General features: G+C 36.0%; 1 protein-coding gene across 1 annotated transcript in view; it reads left to right on the forward strand.

Moving 5' to 3' along the window:
• Positions 1–376: 376 nt before the first annotated feature.
• LOC100915525 (sodium-coupled monocarboxylate transporter 1) overlaps positions 377–24,628 on the forward strand; it is a 41,244-nt gene continuing 16,992 nt past the window's right edge. Inside the window, exons 1-10 of the mRNA XM_031940135.1 lie at positions 377–727; positions 5,150–5,215; positions 9,016–9,067; positions 9,511–9,578; positions 10,397–10,551; positions 11,550–11,690; positions 14,730–14,859; positions 15,573–15,661; positions 18,968–19,080; positions 23,981–24,048. Of these exons, the coding sequence (XP_031795995.1) occupies positions 377–727; positions 5,150–5,215; positions 9,016–9,067; positions 9,511–9,578; positions 10,397–10,551; positions 11,550–11,690; positions 14,730–14,859; positions 15,573–15,661; positions 18,968–19,080; positions 23,981–24,048 (1,233 nt within the window). The remainder of the gene's footprint in view (positions 728–5,149; positions 5,216–9,015; positions 9,068–9,510; positions 9,579–10,396; positions 10,552–11,549; positions 11,691–14,729; positions 14,860–15,572; positions 15,662–18,967; positions 19,081–23,980; positions 24,049–24,628) is intronic.

The raw sequence follows: 24,628 nt of genomic DNA on the forward strand, positions 1-24,628 counted from the left end.
TGCAGGTCTCCCAAAAGCAGCCACCAGCCCATTACCAGGCATTTAAGCCTCCAGGCTCCCTCAATGTCACTTTCGTCGATTGATGTCCAGAAAATCGGGGAGACCTCTCGATCTCAGTCTCCTTCCATACTCGTCTCTCTAACTCGATCAAGCACCCTCTCAAGTGGACAGCTCCCTGCCTTGATTTGGAAGGAATCATTGCACTCTCGGGACGTTACCCTCTTAGGGCACAGAGGCACCGAGCCCCAGTGCCCCTGCTGACAGAAACCGACAGCAGGCGCTCAGCTCGCCAGCCTCGCCTGGCACGGAGAACCCCACTCTCCGGAGCCAAGCAGCCACCGCGACGTGGCTTCTGCTTATTCTAAGAAAGTTTGCCATGGGCATCCGTCAAGAAACGGGGACTTTTGGCGTGTGGGACTATTTGGTGTTTGCCGGGATGCTGCTCATCTCCGCAGCCATAGGCGTTTACTATGCCTTCTCCAGGGGCGGCCAGCAGACCCCGAAGGACTTCATGATGGGTGGGAGGCAAATGACAGCAATCCCGGTGGCGCTGTCCCTCACAGCCAGCTTCATTTCGGCCATCACCGTCCTGGGGACGCCCTCGGAGGTCTATCGCTTTGGGGCCATTTTCAGCATTTGGGCTTTCAGCCACATCATAGTGGTACTCATCACCGGTGAGATTTTCCTCCCAGTTTTTTACAGGTTGGAAATTACCAGCACCTATGAGGTAAGGCAACATCTCTTCATGTTGCCCTTCTTTTGAGGGCTTAATGAATGTAGAAGAACGCTCATCACACTGTTTTTTTATTTTGTTTTGTTTGTTTGTTTTTTTGTTGTTGTTTTTGTTTTTAGCTGGCAAGGATTTTCAATACACACACTGAGAAAGTTCTAGCCCAAATGTCTGCCCAATGTCACACAAATAGCAAGTGTCTTCTCACTATAAATGGAGAGCTTGTTATGGCCCCTCTCCTACTTTCCCATATAGCAAGTCATCTCCTTTGCTTCTCAACCATTTCTTGGGGAGGTGGGGCTCTAAAGAGATAGATTCTTTTCCCCTCAATCTTGTTGGTTCAGAAAGAAGATTGTTTTGATTGTTTTAAGGAGTTATGCAAACCCTCTGAAATGTGAGCCTTTGCTCCAGAGTCACCATACTCTAATTAGAGTTAGAGTGGACTGTGCAAATAAAATTATTAACCCAAATTAGTAAGAAGGAGGAGAGAATTGGGTTGGGAGCGAAGGGAAGTGGGCTTTGACCTAAATTTCCTCATTTTTGGCTTACACAAGACAATGAAGCACCAGTGCCTATCTCAACACAATCTATATACCCTCCCTGTGAAGCTACATTAAATACCTTCCTTGCTTCTCCTTTCCCCGTCTGTGAAAAGAGGAACAAGATAAACTAGCCTGCTCTTCTATTATCGCAACATAAAGATATTATAGCTCATCGGATAACGAGTCAGGAAGATGGGGATTTAAGCCTTGCTTCTAATCATGAACTCCTTCATTAGACTGTGAGCTACTTGAGAGTAGAGACCATCTTTTTCTTTTCTTTTCTTTTGGTATTAACTGAATTTAGCACAGAAACTGGCTTATTGTAGTACTTAAGGGATTTCTGACTGACTAAAATAATACTGTGCAATTTTGAGTAAGTCACTTAATATGCCCCCAAGTAGCTCTCTAAGATATTAAGTTGCAGAGTTTTGAACTTCATCAATGAAAGGAGTTTCCACAATTCTATCTCCCTTTTAATGAAATCATAGGTCTGGACATATACACCTATATACTCCAAATCTAGAAAGTAGTTTAGAAAAAAAAATGCCAAGTTTTGTAAATTTCCTATTATGATCATTTTTGTCTGTGCTATATTCCTGTCCTGCAAGGATTAGGGCTGTGTTTTCTCTATTTTTAAAAATCTTCTCCAATGCCTAGTAAAGTGCTCTGCACATATTTACCACAGAATTTTTGAGCTGAAAGGTACCTCAGTGATTTAAGAATTAAGCACTTAACAGTTTACTGTGTTCCAGCACACCATTGATGCATAGATACTTGTTTGTTGGATTGAGATAAAACAGAGGAATTGGAGAGAGAAAAAGGAAAAGGACATTTGAAAGTGATTTCAGGAAGTTCAAATTTTCTTAATTATGGGGTAAAACATACTTTGAAGTTTTAGGGAGTGCCATCTATCAATCAAGTATTTATTAAGGGTTTCTTTGGTGCAAGCCATTCTTTATAACCTAAATTCTATTAGCCTATGACACACATAGAAAGCGATGTGTTTCTAGTTCCCATTTCAGAATGGCCAGGGCTTTATTTAGGAAGTGCATGGTTCTTCATAGAGATGGATGGTGGGTTAGGAGTTCTCTGAAATTAATCTTTCCCTTGAGATAGTTACCTTTTCAAAATGGGAAAACTGTTGAGGACAGATAGGAAGCTGTATAGAGCAACCATCAGCACTAGAGACTGATTTACAAGCTTGAGTAGTTGCTTCCCATATCACTTAACACAGCAATTATCTCAAATCTTTTTAGCTCTCTTGAAGCCTCTCATGACTCCTCCTCCTTCCACTCTCTCATCTGAGAACCTTGCCTCACATTATACTGAAAAAATTGAGGTCATTCTCCCTCCCCCTTCATCTCACATCACCCAGACATTTTCTGTCACTATCTTCTCTCTTTCATTCTTATCTCACATGAAGAGGTGATCCTTCTCTTTACCAAGGAAAACCCCTCTACATGAATAAGTGATCCCATTCCATCCCATCATTCCCAATACATTGTACCTTCTGTCATACCTACTTTCTCATTTATCTTCAATCTGTTGCTGTCTATTGGTTGATCACCTCTACCTATAAATATGCCAGTATCTCTTCCATTCTCAAAACTTCTTCATTTGATCCATTCATCTGTGCTAGCTATCATCCTATATCTCTTCTCTTTTAATGGTTAATCTCCTCCTTAAAGTTGTCTACAGTAATGTGTCCTTTTCCTTTCTTTCATTGTCTTATCATTTACAATTTAATCTCCAATCTCATTTAAACAAAATTTCTCCAAAATTACCAACAATCTCATAATTGCCAAATTCAGCAATATTTTCTCAAATTCATCTTTCTTGACTTCTTTGCAAACTTTGACATTATCAATCATTCTCTCCTCTTTGATACTTTTCCTTCTAGGTTTTAATGACACTATTCTCTCGTGGTTCCCCTCTTATCTATCTGACCATTCCTTATTCTCCAGGGTCTTCTTATCTCTTCTCTCTACTATTTTATTTAATGATCTTATCAACCCTCATGAATTCAGTTATCTCTATGATGAAGATTCTTCAAATGTGCTTATCTAGCACTAAGTGCTCTGCTGGTTTCACATCTTCAACTACTTTTGGACATTTGAGACCATTTGGTCTCAACGGGGGTCATTTAATGATCTCATCAACCCTCATGAATTCAGTTATCTCTATGATGAAGATTCTCAAATGTGCTTATCTAGCACTAAGTGCTCTGCTGGTTTCACATCTTCAACTACTTTTGGACATTTGAGACCATTTGGTCTCAACGGGGGTGTTGGTGGGGAGAGATGGAGACAGCATTTGCAAATGCGTAGAGGCAGAGATCAGGCAATGGAGAATAACCCAGGGAATAGTGGGGAAAATACTGTAAAGATATATTGGAGCCACATGGTAGAAAAGCCATGTTTTATTTTGATAGACAATAAGGACAGGAGTTTGTAGAGTAGGGAAGTGATATTATTGAATTTGGCCTTTGGGAAGATTTTTTTGGCAATTATGTAAAAGATTAAATGGAAAGAAATGGGAGAGAGGCTTCAGGACAAAAGGATAAATTAGAAAACCATTACAGGTTAAGATAATAAAGGTAGTGGCAGTAGGAATTGGACTGGAAAGGGGGCATGGGATGTTTGAGCTAGTCTGGAAATAGAAATGAAAGGATTTGGCTAAGGATTAGAGTGAGAAAAGGAGAGGGAAATTGGAGAAGGTTTTGAACTTGAGTAACTGAGTTTGACAAAAATAAGGAAGTAAGGACTTTTTTTTAGCTTAGTGAGCTTCTAGCACTATTGGTCTATGGGTCTGATATTAGGCAAATCTCACCTTTGTTTAGAGCAGGGGTTCGTAATCTGGGATTTATGAATTGATATTGTTTTAAAGAGACATTTGTATACATGTATTTTAATATAATTGGTTTTCTTTTTAAACTCACGCATTTTTTTTTTTTTTTTTTTTTTTTTTTTGCTGCATTTAAGAATTGTATTCTGAGAAAGGGGTCCCTAGATTTCACCAGACTGTTACAGAGGTATCCATGGCACAAAGAAAGGTTAAAAACTCCTGGTCTAGAGTTATTACAGCTTTCAAAACTCTTTCCTATAAAGGATCTCTCATTTGATCCTCACAGCAAATGTGTAAGGAAGGTGAGGCTCATCATCGTTCCTGGAAACTTGCCTAGGGCTAGTAAAGTGACAGAGCCAGATTTTGAACCTTGATCCTCTGGCCCCAAATCCTTTCTCTCTTGATCCAAATCACATGTGTAGTGTGAGTTACAAAAAATGTACTGATTTGAGATTTGAATCCAGGTCCCTAAAATTCTGTATTTTTCCCATAGATATATTCTGACAGAGAATTGTGATATGCACACACACACACACATAGAGGGAGACATAGACAGAGAGAAATAGAAAGAGAGAGACCAAAGGACAGAAGAAGAGACAGAAAGATGGACAGAGAGAGATAGAGACAGAGAGATAGAGACAGACGCAGAGTGAGACAGAAAGACACAGAGACACACACATACACACAGAAAAGAGATACTGAGAGAGACAGAGAGAGATATTGCGAGAGGGAGAGAAAGAAAAAGAGAGAAAGACACACACACAAACAGAGACACACAAACAGAGACAGAAAGACAGAGAGAGACAGAGAGATTGAAAGTCCATGTGCTGATGGAAAGTGGACTTGATGTTTGAAGACCTAGGTTCCAATTCTGCCTTTGCCATTTACTATCAGTTATAACTTTTGAGGTCAGACATAATCTTTGAGGTCCTTTCTAGCTTGAAATGTATGATACTATGATAGTGTGGGACACTGCTATGTGAAACTATTGATTATGCATATTAACGATTTTACCCTTTGAATTTTTTTTAAGTATTTAGAGCTTCGTTTCAATAAACACATTCGTCTCTGTGGAACAATATTCTTCATCTTTCAAACGGTTAGTATTTCTCCAGAATCCTTTTTATTTTTTAATAACACAAAGTATTTGGGGAAACAAAGCACTTTGAGGTTTTTTTGTTTGATGCTTTGTCATTTGGTCATCTGTTTTAAGGAGTTGCTAAGTGGATTTATGGAATGTTTAAATGAAAAATGAAAAGAAAAAAGAATTGGAAATAGGAAACCTCTTAATTCAGAGCACTGACCATTAAGATCCTTAAATAGCTTTTTTCCCTAAACCAAGAGGTTCCAAGAAAAATCTAATTTAAAGGACAAAAAATATTTTCATTGAAATTTCTCTGGAGTTACTAGTAACTCCCAGACCTATGGGACCATAAAGTTTGTAAGGACTTTTCATACAAATTTCTACAGTTATTTGGAGTGGAATATAAAGGATTTATGTGGTAGCTCAGCATGGAGGTGGGAGACTCCCTGTTGTGGAAACCGTTCAGCACTGAATATCCAGTTCCAAAGTTTTCCACAAGAGTTAGGTTTCTGAGAAGCCAAGGCTGTTAATTATCATCTGAAGTGCTTGGGGTTACCTATGTGGCCAAGTGCTATCACAGAGTTTCTCCCTGACTTAGCTGGTTCGGCATTTTTTCCATTATGAATGAAGGTTTTGATGAGGTGTGCTGAAGTCTGACATAGTGAAGAAGGGTCTCTTAACTGTTAACCTTTTTCCTCTTGGCAACTGAAAGCCATATAGAGAGCTCTCATGTTGACTTAAATGGTACCTAGTTCAAATTTGCACCCCAATTCTCCAGAATGTGGGACAAGAATACTTAAAAAGAAGAGGTGGAAAAAAGACCAATCTCGGTACTTGGCCTGAACCACTGAGCCCATGAATGTGTGTATGTTGCTGGTGGTGTCCATGTGCACTGCCAGTTGGGTCATCCCCACATCACTATCAGAAGTATTCAGAGAAGTTATGGGCTACCATTTCCCCCATTGTCTTCCCACCCATGCCTATGGCTTGCTCATGAAGTTTTGTCTTAAAGAATAGTGCCCTGCTAGGTAGCTCAATGGATAGAGCACCAACCATGAAGTCAGGAGGACCTGAGTTCAAATTTGGTCTCAGACACTTGACACTTCCTCGCTGTGTGACCTTGGGAAAGTCCCAATTGCCTCAGCAAAAAAAAAAAGAAAAAAGAATAGTACCCCCTCCATCAAACTAATAAAGAAGCTGTAGGGAAGTAATCCCATTAAAAGAAAATAAAGGACCTGTGATTTACTTTATTCTTTTTTTAAAAAAAAATTAATTTATGGTATAAAGCAAGCATTTCCTTAACATAGTATAATTTTAGAAGATGACTCCATTATGTACAACTTGCGATTTCCCTTAAATATACAACAATTATAATTTAAATGTCTTTTCCCCTCTCTCCCTTCTCCACTCACTAAAGATAGCTACTATTAGTGGAAAATGGCTAAGCAGATTGTGCTATATTAGTGAATATAATATGCTCCCCTAAAGACAAAAATAAAGTCTAGAAATTTGAAGACCTGCTAAATGAAAAAAAAAAATAGCAATAGGAGCCCAGGAGCACAGAATGCCAGAGTGAAAGTGATCTTAGTGATTACTGAGTCCATCCTTTACCTGAGTAGATATCCCTTCTGCACTATTTCTCAATAAGTGGTTATCCAGTCTCCCCACAGAGATCTCCAATGACAGTAATCTCACTATCTTTTTTTGTGATTTATTATTCTGCTGGGCGCAGCTAAGTGGTGCAATAGATAGAACTCTATGCCTGGAGTTAGGAAAACTCATCCTTCTGGGTTCAAATGCAGCCTTACTAGTTGTGTGATCCTACGCAAGTCACTCGACACTGTTTGCCTCAGTTTCCTCATCTATAAAATGAGCTGTAAATGGCAAACTCCTTCAGTATCTCTGCCAAGAAAACCCCAAATAGGGTCATGAAGAGTTGGATAACAAAATTTCCAATTATGGAAGTTTTACCTTTGGTAAAGTCTGGTCTCCTGCCTTCTTCCATACTTTTTTTGGACTCTGCCTTCTGGAATGGGAGCAAAACAAATCAAATTTTTCTTCCATTTCTCAGCCCTTCAGCTACTTGAATTCAGCTATCACTCCTCTCCATTGCCATTACTGGCAATTTTTCTTCTCCAGGCTAAATATCCCTAGTTCTTTTGATCCCCTAATGATATGAAACATGATGCCCTGAAATGGTTACAATTCTTCAGATGTGTTCTGTCTTCAGAAGCTCTTGAAGAAATAATGTTTATTATAAAAAATATGTATTCAGTACCTACAATGTATGGAGCACTGTAGTAAATGCAAAGAAGAACAAGACATGAAGATTACTTTTATGGAACTCCCATGTATAAAAAATTAAAATAATACTTCAAAAGAAAATGTAACATTCAAAATTGGGAGAGTTTTACTGCAACATCATAAAAAGTATCTGTGTAATGACTAGCAGCTATTTTAAACAAATTTAAATATTTACTACAACACATTTGCAAATATGATAGAAAGGAACAGAAAGAAGTTAGAAAAGTGATGCATAAAATCACCATGAAGGGAGGAGGAATGCAGCAGAACCTTACTAAATGGACCTTGGGGTCCAAAATAAGAAAAAATTCTAAACTCTGGGAGATGACTAAAAACCATTACATTGAATTCCCAATCCCTATATTTATGCACACCTGCATTTTTGATTTCCTTCACAAGCTAATTGTACAATAATTCAGAGTCTGATTCTTTTTGTACAGCAAAATAATGTTTTGGTCATGTATACTTATTGTGTATCTAAGTTATATTTTAATATATTTAACATCTACTGGTCATCCTGCCATTTAGGGGAGGGGGTGGGGGGGGTAAGAGGTGAAAAATTGGAACAAGAGGTTTGGCAATTGTTAATGCTGTAAAGTTACCCATGTATATATCCTGTAAATAAAAGGCTATTAAATAAAAAAAAAAAAGAAAAAATTCTAAAGTTCTAAGGGACCCAAATAGGGGTGAGGTGGGGAAAGGCAGTCAGCCAGGAGGAAAATATAAAATGTATTTGTAAAGCACTTTGCAATCCTTAAAGCAGTATGTAAATGTTAGATGTTATTATTATTATTATTAAAATTAGAATTGGATGAAGCTACAGCATATTTTGATGATCAATTTGTCAGTGATGAATGAATGAAAAAAAGCACTTACTATGTTGTGGATATTATACTGACTGCAGGAGATGCAAGCTGGACTAATCAATTGCTGGACAGCTCCAAGTTCTGAAAGTTTCATTTTGGGCAAAGTCTGCCCCTCTGGAACTGATTGCTTTGAGCAGACAAAAAAACTTTCAGGAAATTTACATTCCAATAAGAGAAAACCATCTACCCATTTAAGGGACTAGAAGAGAAAGGGCAGGGGGATGTGGAGGTTGCACTTCAGTTATCATTGTTTGAAAATGGCTGAGGTGATAAGATGAAAGCTTGACAAGGTCCAGGGTGTTGAGTTCTTGTAGGAGAAGGATGTGGTGAGTGTGTGGTTTGGAGATGATTGTATGTATAACTTTATCTTGGGCTTTGATTAAGCATCAAATCAACAAAACATACAAATTAATCAGTGTTTCACATAGTGAAAATGCTTGTTCTAAACAGATGAAACTCAATGACGTATAATAGGGAACTAGGTGTGTTCATGAGAAGCTTTTCCTTCTATCTATACCCCCAAAAAGAAATGCAATTATAGGAAGAGGGAGAAAAATAAATGTGAACACTAAAAAGTCTGTAATATAAATGTCTTTATATATTTAATTTTTTATCCACAATTCATACTCTAGCTTTCTTTTTTAGATTTTGTATACTGGAATTGTTATTTACGCTCCAGCTCTGGCTTTGAATCAAGGTAAAGTTTTGCACAATTTTGGACCTACACATGGTTAATTTTGAATAAATGTCTCTGGAGAGAAGAAAGAGTTCCAGGAGCAGGAGGTATTGAGGAGCTGTGAATTTCAGAGATGAAGTGATGCTGCAGAAAGAAGTGTTTCTACAGACAATGGTGTACTATAGGGGAGCATCCAGGTGTGAAAGGATGACGTGGTACTTCCTCATCAAAGAAGGATCTGGGAGGAGCTTTGACAGATCACACCAAAACTTGCTGCAAAGCCAGGCTATGACATCAGATATGCTTTCTCCAAATCCAACCCTATTTCAACAGTAGATGTATCTGTTTTGTTAACTCTTATGAAAGAAAAAAAATCTTACGGAAATTTTGGGATGTGGTTCTTGAGAATCAGTTGAAATATATATATTTCATGGGGATTACTTTTCTCCCTCTTTTTTCTTCAGTTACAGGATTTGATCTTTGGGGTGCAATCATTGTCACAGGAGTGGTCTGCACTTTCTATTGCACAATGGTATGTCTGCCATTTATTTCTATTGGGACATGTCTTGTGAAAATTCTAGGACTCAGGCTGTCCCTCTTACTGTCAGAAAATGGGTTGTCCATACTTTTTTAATTACACAAGGAAGATGGGAATATTCAGAGGGGAAAAATTTGTATTTCCTCATAGTATTTGATGATTTCTTTGTTACAGTGGTAGTGGTGAGAGTGGGGTGAGAATATTCAGGTTGATGTGGAGGGAGTTAGGGTCTTGATACAGTGCTATGTATTGATCTAATAAGAAGGATAAAATACTTAGGAAGCTTTTATATTTTTGTTGGGAACCCTTGAGAAGCAGAACCAAGATGGTGGAGAAAAGGCAAAGATTCATCTGACTTTTCCCAAATTCTCCTTTAAATATTTTAAAAATAATGTCTTTAAACAAATTCTGGAGCAGTAGAACCCATAAAAGGATAGGTTAAAACAATTTTCCAGCCCAACACAACTTAGAAGCTCAGCAGGAAAGGTCTGTTGCACCTGGGTGAGGATGAAGACAGTCTACTGGAGTAGTAGATTGAGCCAACTGAGCCCAAGCTATCTAGTAGGTCAATTCTTCTTTCTCCTTTGCCCCTGTTGGATATGGAGCCAGAAGACTGGCTGTTATTCCCTGGCTATGACCCATACTGCAGTATTAATAACATACTATGTTAATTTGGAAAAGTTATTTAATCTCTCTGGCCCAAGTCTCATTTGTAAATTTAAGATTTTGGATTAAGTAATTTCAAAGATTCCTTCCATGTCCTCTGAGCCAATGGTCAAAATGGTAATATTTTAAATGTTTCCCCAACAAAGGGTGGTTTCAAAGCTGTCATCTGGACAGATGTTTTCCAAGTTGGAATTATGGTGGCAGGACTTTTGTCTGTGATAATAAAGGCTGCTGAGATTCAAGGTGGGATCGACAATATTCTAAATGATTCTTATCATGGAGGAAGATTAAACTTCTGGGAGTAAGTTTTCTTTTGTCTGTGCCTATGCATATGTATGTATACGTGTGTGTGGTATTTTGATATTTAATTAACTAATTAATTATTATTTAGTTTAATTTACTTAAATAAGTTTTCACTTATTTAGTTTTGTGAATTTTGAAAAATACATTTAAAATTGTAATTTTAACAAGAAAGGGCATCTTCTATTAAGCACTGGGATTATGCCAATTTCTGGGTGACATTTTCTCAGATCAATAGATAAGTAGAGGAGCTCTAGTGATTGGTCACATCAGCTAATCTTAATTTATCTCTATTAGACATTAGTTAATTTAACTCCATTAGCCTTTTCCACATAAAAGATGTTGTGTATGCTTCAGTGCCTTAAGTTTGGGATAATTTTAAGGCTGGGATTACAAATGCAATATTTTCAGTCCCTGAAAGCAGTCAAAGAAAGTTTTACAAAGTTCAAAAATCAACTAGAGTGGTGGCTATATTGAAAAATCAACACAAAACGATGCACAAGATGATAGTTCTATTGAATTTTTACAAGAAATATCAGTATTTTAAAAATTTAAATAATTAACCTTATAAGTTTTTGTTTGTTGGTAGCATTTATGTTCCTGAAGTTATTAAATCTTAGCACTATCTTAGAACTTTTAGGACACCCTATTTATCTTGTTTGATCCTCACTACAAGCCTCCCAGTTGAGGCTTATACAGTTGAGGAAACTTAGGCAGTCAGAGATAAAGCAACTTGCCTTAAATCATAAAGCTAGCAAGTTTCTGAGGCTAGCTTTCGACTCAAACCTTCCTAACTCCAGATTCAGTATTCTGGCTACTGTGCCATCCAACTGCCCAGGAACAGGACCTTGTGTTTCTTTCATTTTTTTAGGGCTTTATATGTCAAACTCCTAAGGGATGACTTTTCACTTCATTTGAATTAAATGTGAAAAGTTTCTACAGGATTACACTCTGTGAAATAGTCTGATATTTTGTCTCCTTTCCCTCCTTTTCATTTAGCTTCAATCCAAATCCTTTACAAAGGTATAGCTTCTGGACAATCACCATCGGGGGGACCTTCACATCAACCAGTATCTATGGCATCAATCAATCCCAGGTTCAGAGGTACATCGCTTGTAAAAGCAGGTTCCAAGCAAAAATGTAAGAGACTTCGGTATAACAGTCTTTAAATATCCTTCAGTTTTTATAAAAATCTGTTTCACTCTTTGCATAATGATAAATAAGGCAACTAAGTGGCAAAGTGGATAGAGTACCAGGTCTGGAGTCAGGAAGATTCATCTTCCTTAGTTCAAATCTGTCCTCAGATACTTACTAGCCATGTGACTCTGAGTAAGGTAATTAACCCAATTTGCCTCAGTTTCCTCATCTTTAAAATGAGCTAGAGAAGGAATGGTAAATGAGGCAGCTAGGTATCAAAGTGGATAGAGTACCAGGTCTGGAGGCAGGGAGACTCCTCTTCCTTAGTTCAAATTTGGCTTCAGACACTTCCTATGTGATTCTGGGCAAGTTAATAAATCTAGTTTGCCTCAGTTTCCTCAGCTGTAAAATGAGCTAGAGAAGGAAATGGAAAACCACTTTAGTATTTTTGCCAAGAAAACCCCAAATGGAGTCACAAAGAGTCAGACACAAGTGGAAAACAATTGAAATAATAAATAATATAACAACATAATAATATAACAATACAGTAACATAATGGTAAGTGATGATGTTGAGGATGATAGACATGATGGTGATAATGGTGATTATGATGATGATGATGGTGGAAGTAGTGATGATGATAGTGGTGATGATAGGAGGCAGTGTGATAAGGTGTATAACATGTTGGTAATGAAGTCATTTCTGAATTTAGAGCTTTACTCTGATACCTACCAATTATGAGATGACAGACAAGTTTCATTTCACTGCTCAAGGCTCTGTTCATTTATATTCATTCAATCAACATTTACAGATAAATTTTTCCTCTGTACCACTGGCTTTTATTCAATGATAAAATCACAGATCTGTACAAAAATGATGATGATAAGTTGATTTTCATAAAGCATTTTAATTTTAGCAAAGTGCTTTACATATTATCTCTCTCTTGAGTTTCAAAACAACATTAGCAAGTACTAGAGGTTTTGCCCATTTTACAGATGAAAGAAATGAGGCTGAGAAAGTTTAAGATTTAAGCTAATAAAGGTTAGAGGTAAAATTTGGATCCAACCCTTTGTGACATCAAGGCTTTATTTATTTTTAAATTTCAATAGTATTTTATTTTTTTTAATTACATGTAAATTACAATTACATTCATTTTGACACCGAAGCTTTAGAGAGACAATGTGATACAACAGTCAGAGCCCAGGGTTTGGATTCGGATCTTACTTCTGTCACTACAGGTGTTGGACAACTTACCTCTCTGGACTTGTTTCCTCATCTGTGATTTGAATAGTTTGAACAGATGACCCTTAGATTGCTTTTAATTGTAAAGGAGGAAGAAGGAAACGACTTCACTATCTTCAGCTAGTTGTCACAGTGAATGGAGTGCCAGATCTGGAGTTAAGAACATCTGAGTTCAAACCTCCCTCAGATACTTAGTGCTTCTTTGCAGGAGCAAACAACTTTCTTTTTGAGGACTTCAGTGAATCATTTGAAAAAGGTAGAATCACTGGACCAAGGATTGACATCTTACCTTGTTTTCGGACATTAATGGCTCGGATAGGGTGAACCATTTTGATCTAAAGAATCCATCTAGGGATTATAGTTGATTACCATAGCAACATCTCAAACTATTTTGTGCAGGTGGCTCTACTTGAATGGCACTGTGGTCAATTATAGTAATCACAATATGACTCTGAATGTGAATGTGACTATGGTAAGTGTAGGTGTGTGGATCTGAATAGAAGAGCACCATAAATACCTGCACTTATTTCCTTATAAAATGGAAGTGAATGCTCTTCTCCATCTTCCACTGTGTCTTCTGAATTCCAAAGTATCCAAGTATCTACTTAACCAAATGAGAAAATTAGAGGAGACTTTTTTTGGAACTATATATGAAAGTACAATCTTTGGAATAACCAAATATTTTATTAAAAACCTGGTTGTTTCATTATTATGTGATGTGACAACGCTCTTTGTAATGTAGAATTATTTTAATTATACTTTTAATTACATGTAATAATAATCTTTAATATTCATTTAAAAATTTAGTTTGTAAAATTCTCAAAAATTCTTCAAAAATTTTCAAACTCTCTCCCTCTCATTCCCTTCCCTCTTTCCTTTTTGAGAAGGCAAGTTGAAATGAATCATACATGTGCCACATGCAAAATATATTTTCATATTAGTCATGTTATGAAAGAAAACACAAACAAAAAAAAAACGCATAAAAACCCAGAGACAAGAAAAGTAAAGAAAAGATTATACTTCAATCTACATTAAGATTCCATCAATTCTTTCTCTGGAGTTGGATATAATTTTTTATTATGAGTCCTTTGGAATTGTCTTGAATAGCTAAGAATAGCTAGTTCATTCATAGTTGAATATTGTATAATGTTGCTGTTACAGTGTACAATGTTCTCCTAGTTCAACTCACTTCACTTTGCATCAGCTGATATGTCTTCCCATGTTTTTCTGGAACCATCCTGATTGTTATTCCTTATAGCACAATAGTATTCTATCACAGTCATATACTGCAACTTGTTCAACCATTCCCCAATTAATGGACATGCCTTCCATTTTTACTTCTTTGTCACCACAAAAAGAGTGGCTATAAATATTTTTGTACAAAAGGTCATTGTTTTCCTTTTCCTTTTTTTTTTTTAAATCTCTTTTGGATGCAGACCTAATGATGGTACAGCTGTATCAAAGGAAATGTATGTACAATTTTACTGGGTATAGTTCCAAATTGCTCTCCAGAATGATTGTATCTAAAGAAAGCAGGTAGTGTAGAATGAAAGAAGAAAGATCTTGAATCTTGGTTCTCAGGCTCCAAGTTTAATGGCCATAATGTGATCTACATTTCTGATGTCATAAAGATTGTTAAATCAGAGTAAAACCCATTTTTTGGGTCCAACTAAATGATAATGTGTATTTACTTTATGTAACTATGGAAACAAAAATGGTAATGCTTTGCTTTTTTTTTTTTTTTTACCCTTATATGATGCTACCTTTTAGGTTCAAATGATTGAATTTTATTTGTTTTAGGTCTCTTTATATAAATCTTGTAGGACAATGGATCATTCTTGCCTGTACTGTTTTCTGTGGGCTTGCCATTTATTCAAGGTACCATAACTGTGATCCTTGGACTTCAAAGAAAATATCAGCACCAGACCAGGTTCAGTAGTGTTGCTCTTTTGTGAATGCGTTTTTCAGATTAATCAAGCATATTATGAAATGACCATGCTTATTCAGAAAAATCCTACACATTAAGCAAAAAACATGGGGAAAAACTAGAAACTCATTGTTAAAAGTTGGTTTTACATATATTGGATTACTTGCCATCTAGGGAAGGGGGTGAGGGGAAAGAGGGGAAAATTTGGAACATAAGGTTTTGCAGGGGTCAATGTTGAAAAATTATCCATGCATATGTTTTGAAAATAAAAAGCTGTAATAAAAAAGAGTTGGTTTTTAAAGATTTAGCAAATTTGCACTTTCAAAGTTATTGCTAAATGAGGAAGGAATCTTGGGTTAAAAATTAAAACATGGAGACGAATTTTAAGAGCATGTGTTAATAATATATTTGACAATAATTAGACTAGATGAATCTCAGTTGTTTTTTAGAAATTAGTTTAATTACAAATACAAAGATTGTTGCAGAGCAATGAGGAAATCATACAGTCATAAAGAAATATTGAAGTTTTTTTAATCAATCAACAAACAGAAATAAAGTTTTGTTATAGAGCCAAACGATTATCTCAAACATTTATTTATGTGAAATAATTCATTCTCTGACAATGCTTAGATAACTGAGAAATTGATCTATCTCCTTCATCAGTTGAAAAAACAAAGAATTCTATTTTCTGATAAGTAAATCTGGGACTTTTTCAGCTCATGCCCTATTTAGTGATGGATATTCTACAAGATCATCCGGGACTCCCTGGACTCTTTGTGGCATGTGTATATGGTGGAACACTGAGGTATGGAGTTTATGCAATTCATGGAGTGTGATTTTTGGAGTGCTTTGCAATGACCTTCATATTTTTACAAATTAAGTTGGATTTAAAATATAAGAACAATAAAAATGCAACTCATATATATATATTCTATTGTATTCTTCAAAGAATTGTGATATCATCAATGTCCATAGGATAAATGAGATAAAAATTTTAAAGTGCTTAACATAGTGCCTGGCACATAGGGAACACTATATAATACTAATTATTATTATCATCATCATTTTTTATCTAACATGTTATCATATTCTCTTTGAAGTTTTAATAATAATGAATAAATGTCATCATTATTCACTTTCAAAAAGTTTCGATATTTATCAAAAATAGGTAGCCTAATAATTTTTCATTCATGTACATATACACATGCACATATATACAGATGTACACATGTATTTTTTCACAAATGACATTTTTATTTCAAGGAATCCCTTTTCCATGTGACAGTACTTCAAAAACTGGACAACAAAATCATATCTGCTGATAAAGCACATCTTCTACCTCTTGAGAAAGAGATAGAAATGTAGAATGAGATATACATGTCCATACTTGGCCAATATGTTGAAATATTTTCCTTGCCTATGAATATTTCTTTTTTTATTAAAGCTTTTTATTTACAAAGCATATGCATGGGTAATTTTTCAGCATTGATCCTTGTAAAACCTTCTGTTCCAACTTTTCCCCTCCTTACCCCCACCCTCTCCCCTAGCTGGCAGGTAGTCCAATACATGTTAAATATGTTGAAATACATGTTAGATCCAATATGTGTATACATATTTATATAGTTGTTTGGTTGTGCAAGAAAAATCAGATCAAGAAGGAAGAAAAAGGAAAAACTGAGAAAGAAAACACAAAGTAAAGAGAGTGAGAATGCTATGTTGTGGTCCACACTCAGTTCCCACAGGCCTCTCTCTGGATGTAGATGGCTCTCTTCATCACTGCACAAGTGGAACTGGTTTGAATCATCTCATTGTTGAAGAGGACCACATCCATCAGAATTGATCCTCATAGAGTCTTGTTATTGGTACACATGTATTTTTGTACATACCTATACATATATGTGCATGTGTGTATGTGTCTCTACATATATACACACATACAGAGGGAGAAAGAAACAAACATACTAGAATTAAGAGAGGTTAGAAAAGGTTTCCTGCAGAAGAGTGGATTTTAGTTGGGTCTTGAAGGAATCCAGGGAAGCTGGGAGGCAGAGAGGAGGAGTGAGAGTTTCCAGGTCTGAGGGACAGTGAGAAAGAGTTTTCAGAGCAGGGAAGTAGAATGGTTTGTTTGTGGAATAAGCATGAGACCAGAGGCATTGGCTCAAAGAGTCCGTGATAGGGAGTAAGGTATAAGTAAGTTCCAGGTAATAAAAGGCTTTGAATGTCAACAGGGGATATTATATTTGATCATGGAAATGATAGAGAACCAGTGGAGTTTATTGAGTAGGGGGACAACATGGTTCAATTCCTGCATTTGAAATATATTAGCAATCCTAGTTTGTGCATATTACTTGGGCTACTTTTCAACAACTTGTGCTCCAAAAGCACTGATTAAATCAAACAGTGCTTACATAATCAATGCTTTTCACAGTATATATGCTAAGAAGCTTTCTCTACTAGTAATATCATAAATTGCCCTTTTCTCCACCTTTACTCTTCAAATAAAATTATAGCATATTTTAAGAAATTGGACTACTAGTTCTTTCATTATAAAGATGAAAAAAACCTCCCAATATTTTTGCCTTCATCATGTTTATTTCTTTTCGGCCAGAAGAGAGAGAATTCAGCATATAGAAAGAGAATTGACTTGAAATCAGAAGATTTAAAAAACCCCAAGTCTGTCTCTTGTTACATGTACTCCTCTCTCTCTCTAAAATGAAAGAGGTGGGGAGCAGGTTTGGACTGGATGATCTCTAAGAGTCCCTGATACTCTATAGTCTTCCAGTAAGACAAGGGTAGCATTAGCAAAGTCACAGTAGAATATAAACTCCCTGAAGGTAAGAACTATTTTCCATTTCTGTTTTTTCTTCATTAATGTCAAGCTGCCTTGCTTGTGGAAGGAACTCAATGAGTGCTTGTGGAATTAGATTGAATTCAATCAGGTACTACAATACTTTAAAAAATAAAACAGCATTGTAATAATAAGGAAGCCTGAGTTTAAATTTTTGTTCTTCAGTTTATTTCCCATAGGACCTCGGTCAAGTTATTTGCTTTTTCTAGAACGTGATTTCCTTATTTGTAAATTAGACAGTATGATCTCTTCCAACTCTATATTGATGATCTCATATGTGGAGTCAAGAGCCTAGGTTTGTCTTTTACTGCTTGGTATTGTTCTTCCTCATTTGTCAAATGAGCTGGAAAAGGAAATGTCAGATCACTTTATCATCTTTGCCAAAAAAAAACCCAAAACAAAACCCAAATGGGGTCACAGATAGTTGAACACACCTGAAAAACGATTGAATAACAACAATTGTAGGTAGATTAGATATTATTATGTTGAAAGATTATGGGGAAATGCTTTACAACGAGAAACATGTCTGTCTGTAGGCAGAAAAATAGAGCACATCTACCCTTTTTGCTATAACCATAGCTCATTAAGGTATGGTTCTTTGCCAGGATATTCTAACTTTTACTTGATCATGGTGCCCCACTAACTAAACTGTGTATATTTCTGTTATTCCCCAATTTTCTATGTCTCCATTGTTGAGTCTATTTTGGACTCCTTTCACTTGATTTTTTATTTCTCCAAAGATGATAAAAATGTTAGGAAGATTTTGCCAATGATACTCTTTCGCAGCTCTATGGCCTAATCATTGCTTTGTGCCCAAAAGACATAAGAAATATTTTGGGCAAAAAAGAAAAATGCAAAGGATTAAAGAAATTCATTAATATATGAACTGAATTACATATAATGATTACTACCAATTTTTGTTTTCCAACTTCTTCTTTATTTCTTTGTTCTTCATAATGTGCAGCTAGATGACACAGTGGAGAGAATACCAGCTTTGGAGTTAGGAAGACCTGAGTTCAAATAAGTCCTTAGCAACTTATTAACTGAGAAACTTACTTACTGAGCAAGTTACTTAACCCTGCTTGCCTTGGTTTCCACATTCCACACTGATAAAATGAGGTGGAGAGAAAATGCAAACCACTCTAGCATCTTTGCCAAGACAACTCTAAAAGGGGTCAAAAAGAGTTTGATATGACTAAATAATAACAACAAAGTCTTCTTAAAATGCTTGAAAGTAATTAGGTTTTTACTTGTTTCCTTCAGCACAGTTTCCTCCAGTATCAATGCTTTAGCTTTAGTAACAACTGAAGACCTCATCAAACCTCACTTTCAGTCACTCTCAGAAAAGACTCTATCTTGGCTTTTGAAAGGAACAAGTAAGTGACCACTGAATTTTTACAATTTTATATATAAAAGCTTTTTATTCATTTATTAAAAATATGGATGAATGTTTGCTATATCAAAAATCTTTATTCTTACATTCAGTCTGGCTGAATTGAGGATGGTCAACTATTTTTGTATTAAGAAGAGATCATAGATTTAGAAATAAAAGTTGCTGTAGATATCAAAGAATTGTAGCTTCTCAGATTAGAAGAGATCTCATTGGACAGAGGGTCCTACTTGTAACTAAATAAGAATACCCTCTGTAGCTTACCTAGTAAGTGGTAAGCCAGTATTTATTTGAAGACTTTAAATGAGGGGGAACCTATTACTTTCTCCCCCAATAACTCTAATTATTAGAGCAGCAAGACTCTGTTTCCATTTTTAAGAATTCCCATTGATCTTTCCTGGTTTTGCCCTCTGTACTTAAAGAAATTCTAATCCTTCTTCCATTTACAAACTCTCAAGTAATTAAGTAGAGTCACCATGAACTCCTTAAATCTTCTCTTCTCTGTGCTAAACATCTCCAGTCATTTGGTCCAACTGCCTCCTCCCTATATTCCCCCTTTTTTTTAACAGATGGGAAAACTAAGGCTCAGAGAGACTAAGGGAATTCAGTCACATTCATTCACACAAATATTACATAGCAAGGCAAAAAGCTGAATTCATATCTTCCAAGCCAACTTTTCCCACTATTCTATGCCAAATTATAGCAATATCACAGAGAACGGGTGACATCTGAGCTAGCTTTAAAGGATGAAAAGTTAGAAATGAGGAGCAAGTGCATTCTAATATGGAGAATAGTCCCTATAAGTGTGCAGAGGCTAGAAGTTGAATTTTTAGCTTAGGAAATAGCCATGTCAGTTTCCTTGAAAGAGTCCTAGCTGTTCCATGAACAAGACACTGCCTTTTGACTCTGGACTTTTTCCTTTGATTGTTTCTCATGCTTAGAATAATTTCCCTTATCAACTCATCTTCTGACTTTCCAAACTCATCTTCTAAAGAAAGCCTTTTCCAGCTCTTATTAACTCTAATACTTTCCTTCTTTTAATTATTTCCCACTTATTCTGTACATAGCTTGTTTGTAGAAGCCTTTTCCAGCCCTATAAATCCAGTGGCTTCCTTCTCTTAATTATTTTCTTATCCTGTACATAGCTCGTTTGTATTTGTTTGCATGTTGTCTCTTCCTTAAGACTGTTATCTTTTTAAGTTCACTCACTGTCTTTTGCCTCTTTTTGTACCCCCATTGTTTAATACAGTATCTGGCCCATAGCAGACAATCAATAAATATTGATTGATTGATTGATTGCTAAGGTTAGACTAGATATTAGACAGAGAGAATGTGAAAATGAGGAATTTGAAATGAAGTTAGAAAGATAGTCAGATCCCACCCACAGTGTCTTTAATACCAGGCTAAGGGTTTTTATTTTATTTTGGAGGTAATAGGGACTCATTGAAAGTTTTTGAATGGCGTAGTACACACAGTGAAGTTAATATCTTTGGATGCTTTTGATGGGGGGGGCAGCTATACAAGGATCTATTATTTAGGGGAGACACTGAAAGTTGAAATCCCAATGTCTTGGGCAGGTACATGTAGGTTCCCAATATGGACAGATTGAATCAGTGAGGCAGATAATTTTATTATTATTATTTGCTAAATATAAATACTAAGAAAGGATATAAAAATAATGTTCAGGAAGAATAGAGATGTATAGTGTTCCAGCTTCCTGCCTATGGGGATCAGTGACAACAATCTGGGTGAGGACAAACCATTCATCTATCAAATGTGGAGAGTTACTGTTCCTCTTGATACTGGTTTATATGTCCCCCCCAAGAGAATTTAGCATATCCCCCTTCTGGGTCTTCATAATTAAGTGTTGTACATGTACTTAAAAGTTATCATACAATCATACTAGTCCCTTAGGAGCTAAGGCCAGTGCAAAACAAATAAACCTCACATCATTCCACTCCTTGGTCTCAATTCTATCACAGCCATATCAGGACTAAAATCACATGCTTAATAGCAAATAACTCAAATATCCATTCTAAATACTAAAAAATAAGATATTCATTACTTTTTACAAAGATGAAAAGAGTAAAATTTCAAACAACAGTCATTGATGTTGCCTAATCACAAATTGCTCAGAAGATCACAATAGAGCCAAAGGCCAATTGATGAGAGAAACCAGACAAATAAAACTGGCTACTATTATCAGAAGCGCTTGAAAGTAATTTCTGTGCCAAAACATCTGCAATAAGTTATATATGGAAATGGAAGCTAAAAGTTTAAAATCTTCTTGCTTGAAACTTATCCTTTGATCCAAGATGATAGGTCCTTCCTCCCCACTCTGTTAAAATTATATATTTTCTAGATCCCTATCTTCTTTCCATCTCAGAGATATCTTCTCTTAGGGAACTGTTCCAATGTATAATAATACCTATAATTTCTCTAGTGGTTCTAGTCTCGATTTTCTCAACTTTTAACCATAAACCATGCATAAGAATTCACTGGACAATATGACTTTCCCATTCTGCAAGGACTCATCAGGGACAGAATTAAACTCAGCAGGGAATTATCGGGGTATGCTAAGTACACAGTAGGTATAATCATCTGTAAACCAAATACCAGAAGAACATTTAATAGTGTCCAAATTCTCATAAGATAGTATCCAGATGGCAAAACCCTAACAGTTGTGGATCACTGGGAATATCACTCTTAAGCAGATGGTCAATGATCTTTTCTTGTTTTTTTTATTATAGCTTTTTATTTACAAGTTATATGCATGGGTAATTTTACAGCATTGACAATTGCCAAACCTTTTGTTCCAATTTTTCCCCTCCTCCCCATCCCTTCCTCCTGATGACAGGTTGACCAATACATGTTAAATATGTTAAAGTATAAATTAAATACAATATAAGTATACATGTCCTAACAGTTATTTTGCTGCACAAAAAGAATCGGACTTTGAAATAATGTACAATTAGCCTGTGAAGGAAATCAAAAATGCAGGCGGACAAAATAGAGGGATTGGGAATTCTATGTAGTGGTTCATAGTCATCTCCCAGAGTTTTTTCCCTGGGTGTAGCTAGTTCAATTCATTATTGTTCTATTGGAACTGATCTAGTTCATCTTATTGCTGAAGAAGGCCACATCCATCAGAATTGATCATCATACAGTATTGTTGTTGAAGTATATAATGATCTGGTTCTGCTCATTTCACTCAGCATCAGTTCATGTAAGTCTCTCCAGGTCTTTCTGAAATCTCCTGCTGGTCATTTTTTATAGAACAATAATATTCCATAATGGTCAATGATCTTTTCATGAAAGATGTTGGTGACTGTGAGCCTACACTTAGCATATTCTAGGATCCTGTATATCTTATTAAAGTCGATGTCTGAGAAATATGCTGAATTGACAGTCCTAAAATAAAATCTCAGAAAAAGAAAAATAACTGTGCAATAATTACAAATAGAATCTCAGAGGGAAAAAAGAATGAATCGGTCACAAAGATGCTAAATAGAAGAATGAAAGAAGAGCCAAAATAAGATTGAATGAAATTATAACATTTGGAAAGAGAATAAATAACATAGAAAAGATGGCAGAAAACCTTACCAATAATGAATTCTCTGAAAAATTAGAGTGGAGCAAAGAATTAATAAATTAAAAAAATTATTAAGGGCTTGCTATGCTAAGCACAGGGGATGCAAACAGAACAGTAAGCCAGTTCCTCCTTTTAGGGAGCTTCAGTTCTAGTAGGGAAGACAACATGTAAAGAAGTTTTCAGCTCCAGTTCAGATGGTTCGATTGTACTTAGAGTACAGCAGCAAAGAAGATAATGCCTTTTCCTCAATTCTCTACCCCTTGATAAATCCATACCAGCTTCTGATAGTGAATCTTTTGACATCCCTTTGGTGGCAAGAATTTTCTATTCTAATCTTCAGTAACTATGGCTATAGTTCATAAGGAGCAGCTCTCAAGTTGCTTCTCCATGATGGTTGCTTCTATGAATGATGGCTGCAGGCATTGAGTTAAAAGCATTGCAATTGCTTCAAGGCTCTTGGGTTCAAGGTCTGATCTGCCTCTATTAGATTAGGAAGAGAGCTAGTGGTTTTGACTTCTCTGGAACACGTTGCATTCAGGGTGTCTTGCTGCTTCAGACAGGTTGATTTGTCTGCTCTGTGTGTGGCAACTGGTTGAAAGTTGAAAGTTGACTCCTTCAGAGGAGTTACTTCCTAGGATGATCACAGTGAGGGTTTAATCTGGAAGCAGGACCAGTGGTCAATACAGGGGTATTGACAATCCAAGGAATCATTAATTCAATGTGACAACAAGAAACATTGGAGCAAAGCAAAAGATCAGAACAGAAGAAAACATAAGCTATCTACTCTAAAAATATTATTAAAATTGATTTAGAAAAGAGGATACATAGAGATTATTAACTTTAAAGTATTTCTATACCAAATTCTTTGAGTGTGTGTTGGAACTATCCAGTTATACAAGGCAGTTCTGAATAGAAGTACTGTGTTAGTGGTAAACTTAAAAAAAGTTATATAAGATTTTCGTTAAGCACAAATGTTTGTGAAGGATTAGCTTAATAATAGCTCACAGGCTTATGATCTCCACAGTTAATTCTAGGGATTCTTTACTTGATGTAGTCTAGTGTTTCAACTAATCCTTAAATACAACACAAGGGTTTTGTTTATCAGCTTTGTACATTGCTTTTGCTTTAAGAAATACATACCCTATTTTTAACCCTTTTGCCTACTTTGATCTCTTTGGCAATCCATGGACTAGATTGATTATCAACTTGTTTAAAAACTGTGATAAAGTTATTGCATTGGGAATATTAATTAGGCACATTGGGATCTGAGACTGCTTTCAATCTATTCCCCCAGGTGTGTTGTATGGAGTTCTGTGCATTGGAATGGCAGCTCTAGCATCTCTCATTGGGGTTTTGTTACAGGTAAGAATAGATCTCTTATAGTCCTATAGTGAAATCAGTGATGAGCAGTCACCATTGCGTTCTTCTTCTTCTTCTTTTTTTTTTTTTTAAGTTTAGTTTTCAATCAAAAAGCATTTATTAGGGGGAGGTATTGTGGTAGGTATTGAGAATACTAACATAAAGCAACACTTTCTTTTTTTCAAAGGAACTGAGATTTTCATCAATAAGCAAGTACAAATATTAGTGTATATAGAACAAATCATAAAGTAAATGATCATAAAGCCGTTTAGCATAAAGTAGTTTAGAAGAGAAGGCACAGGGAATTGAGAAGGTTGGGAAAAACTTTGCAGAGAAAGCAACGATAGAACGCTTCTTGAAGGAAGAGGAACTCATTTATAAGGTAGAGGGTAGGAGGATGTCCACTTCAGGAAAATGCAAAATGTAAAAAGATGGGAGTTAAAGAGATGATCTTGGCTGGATTATAGAAGCAATATCTAATGAGGTTAGAAAAACAGATTGGGGTTAAGGACTTTAAATGTTAAACAGAAGAGTGTCCAATGTATCCCAGAGGCTATAGGGAGCTGTTAGAGTTTGTTTTAAA

The sequence above is a fragment of the Sarcophilus harrisii genome, chromosome 5, assembly GCF_902635505.1.
Source record: "Sarcophilus harrisii chromosome 5, mSarHar1.11, whole genome shotgun sequence".
Lineage (NCBI taxonomy): Eukaryota > Metazoa > Chordata > Mammalia > Dasyuromorphia > Dasyuridae > Sarcophilus > Sarcophilus harrisii.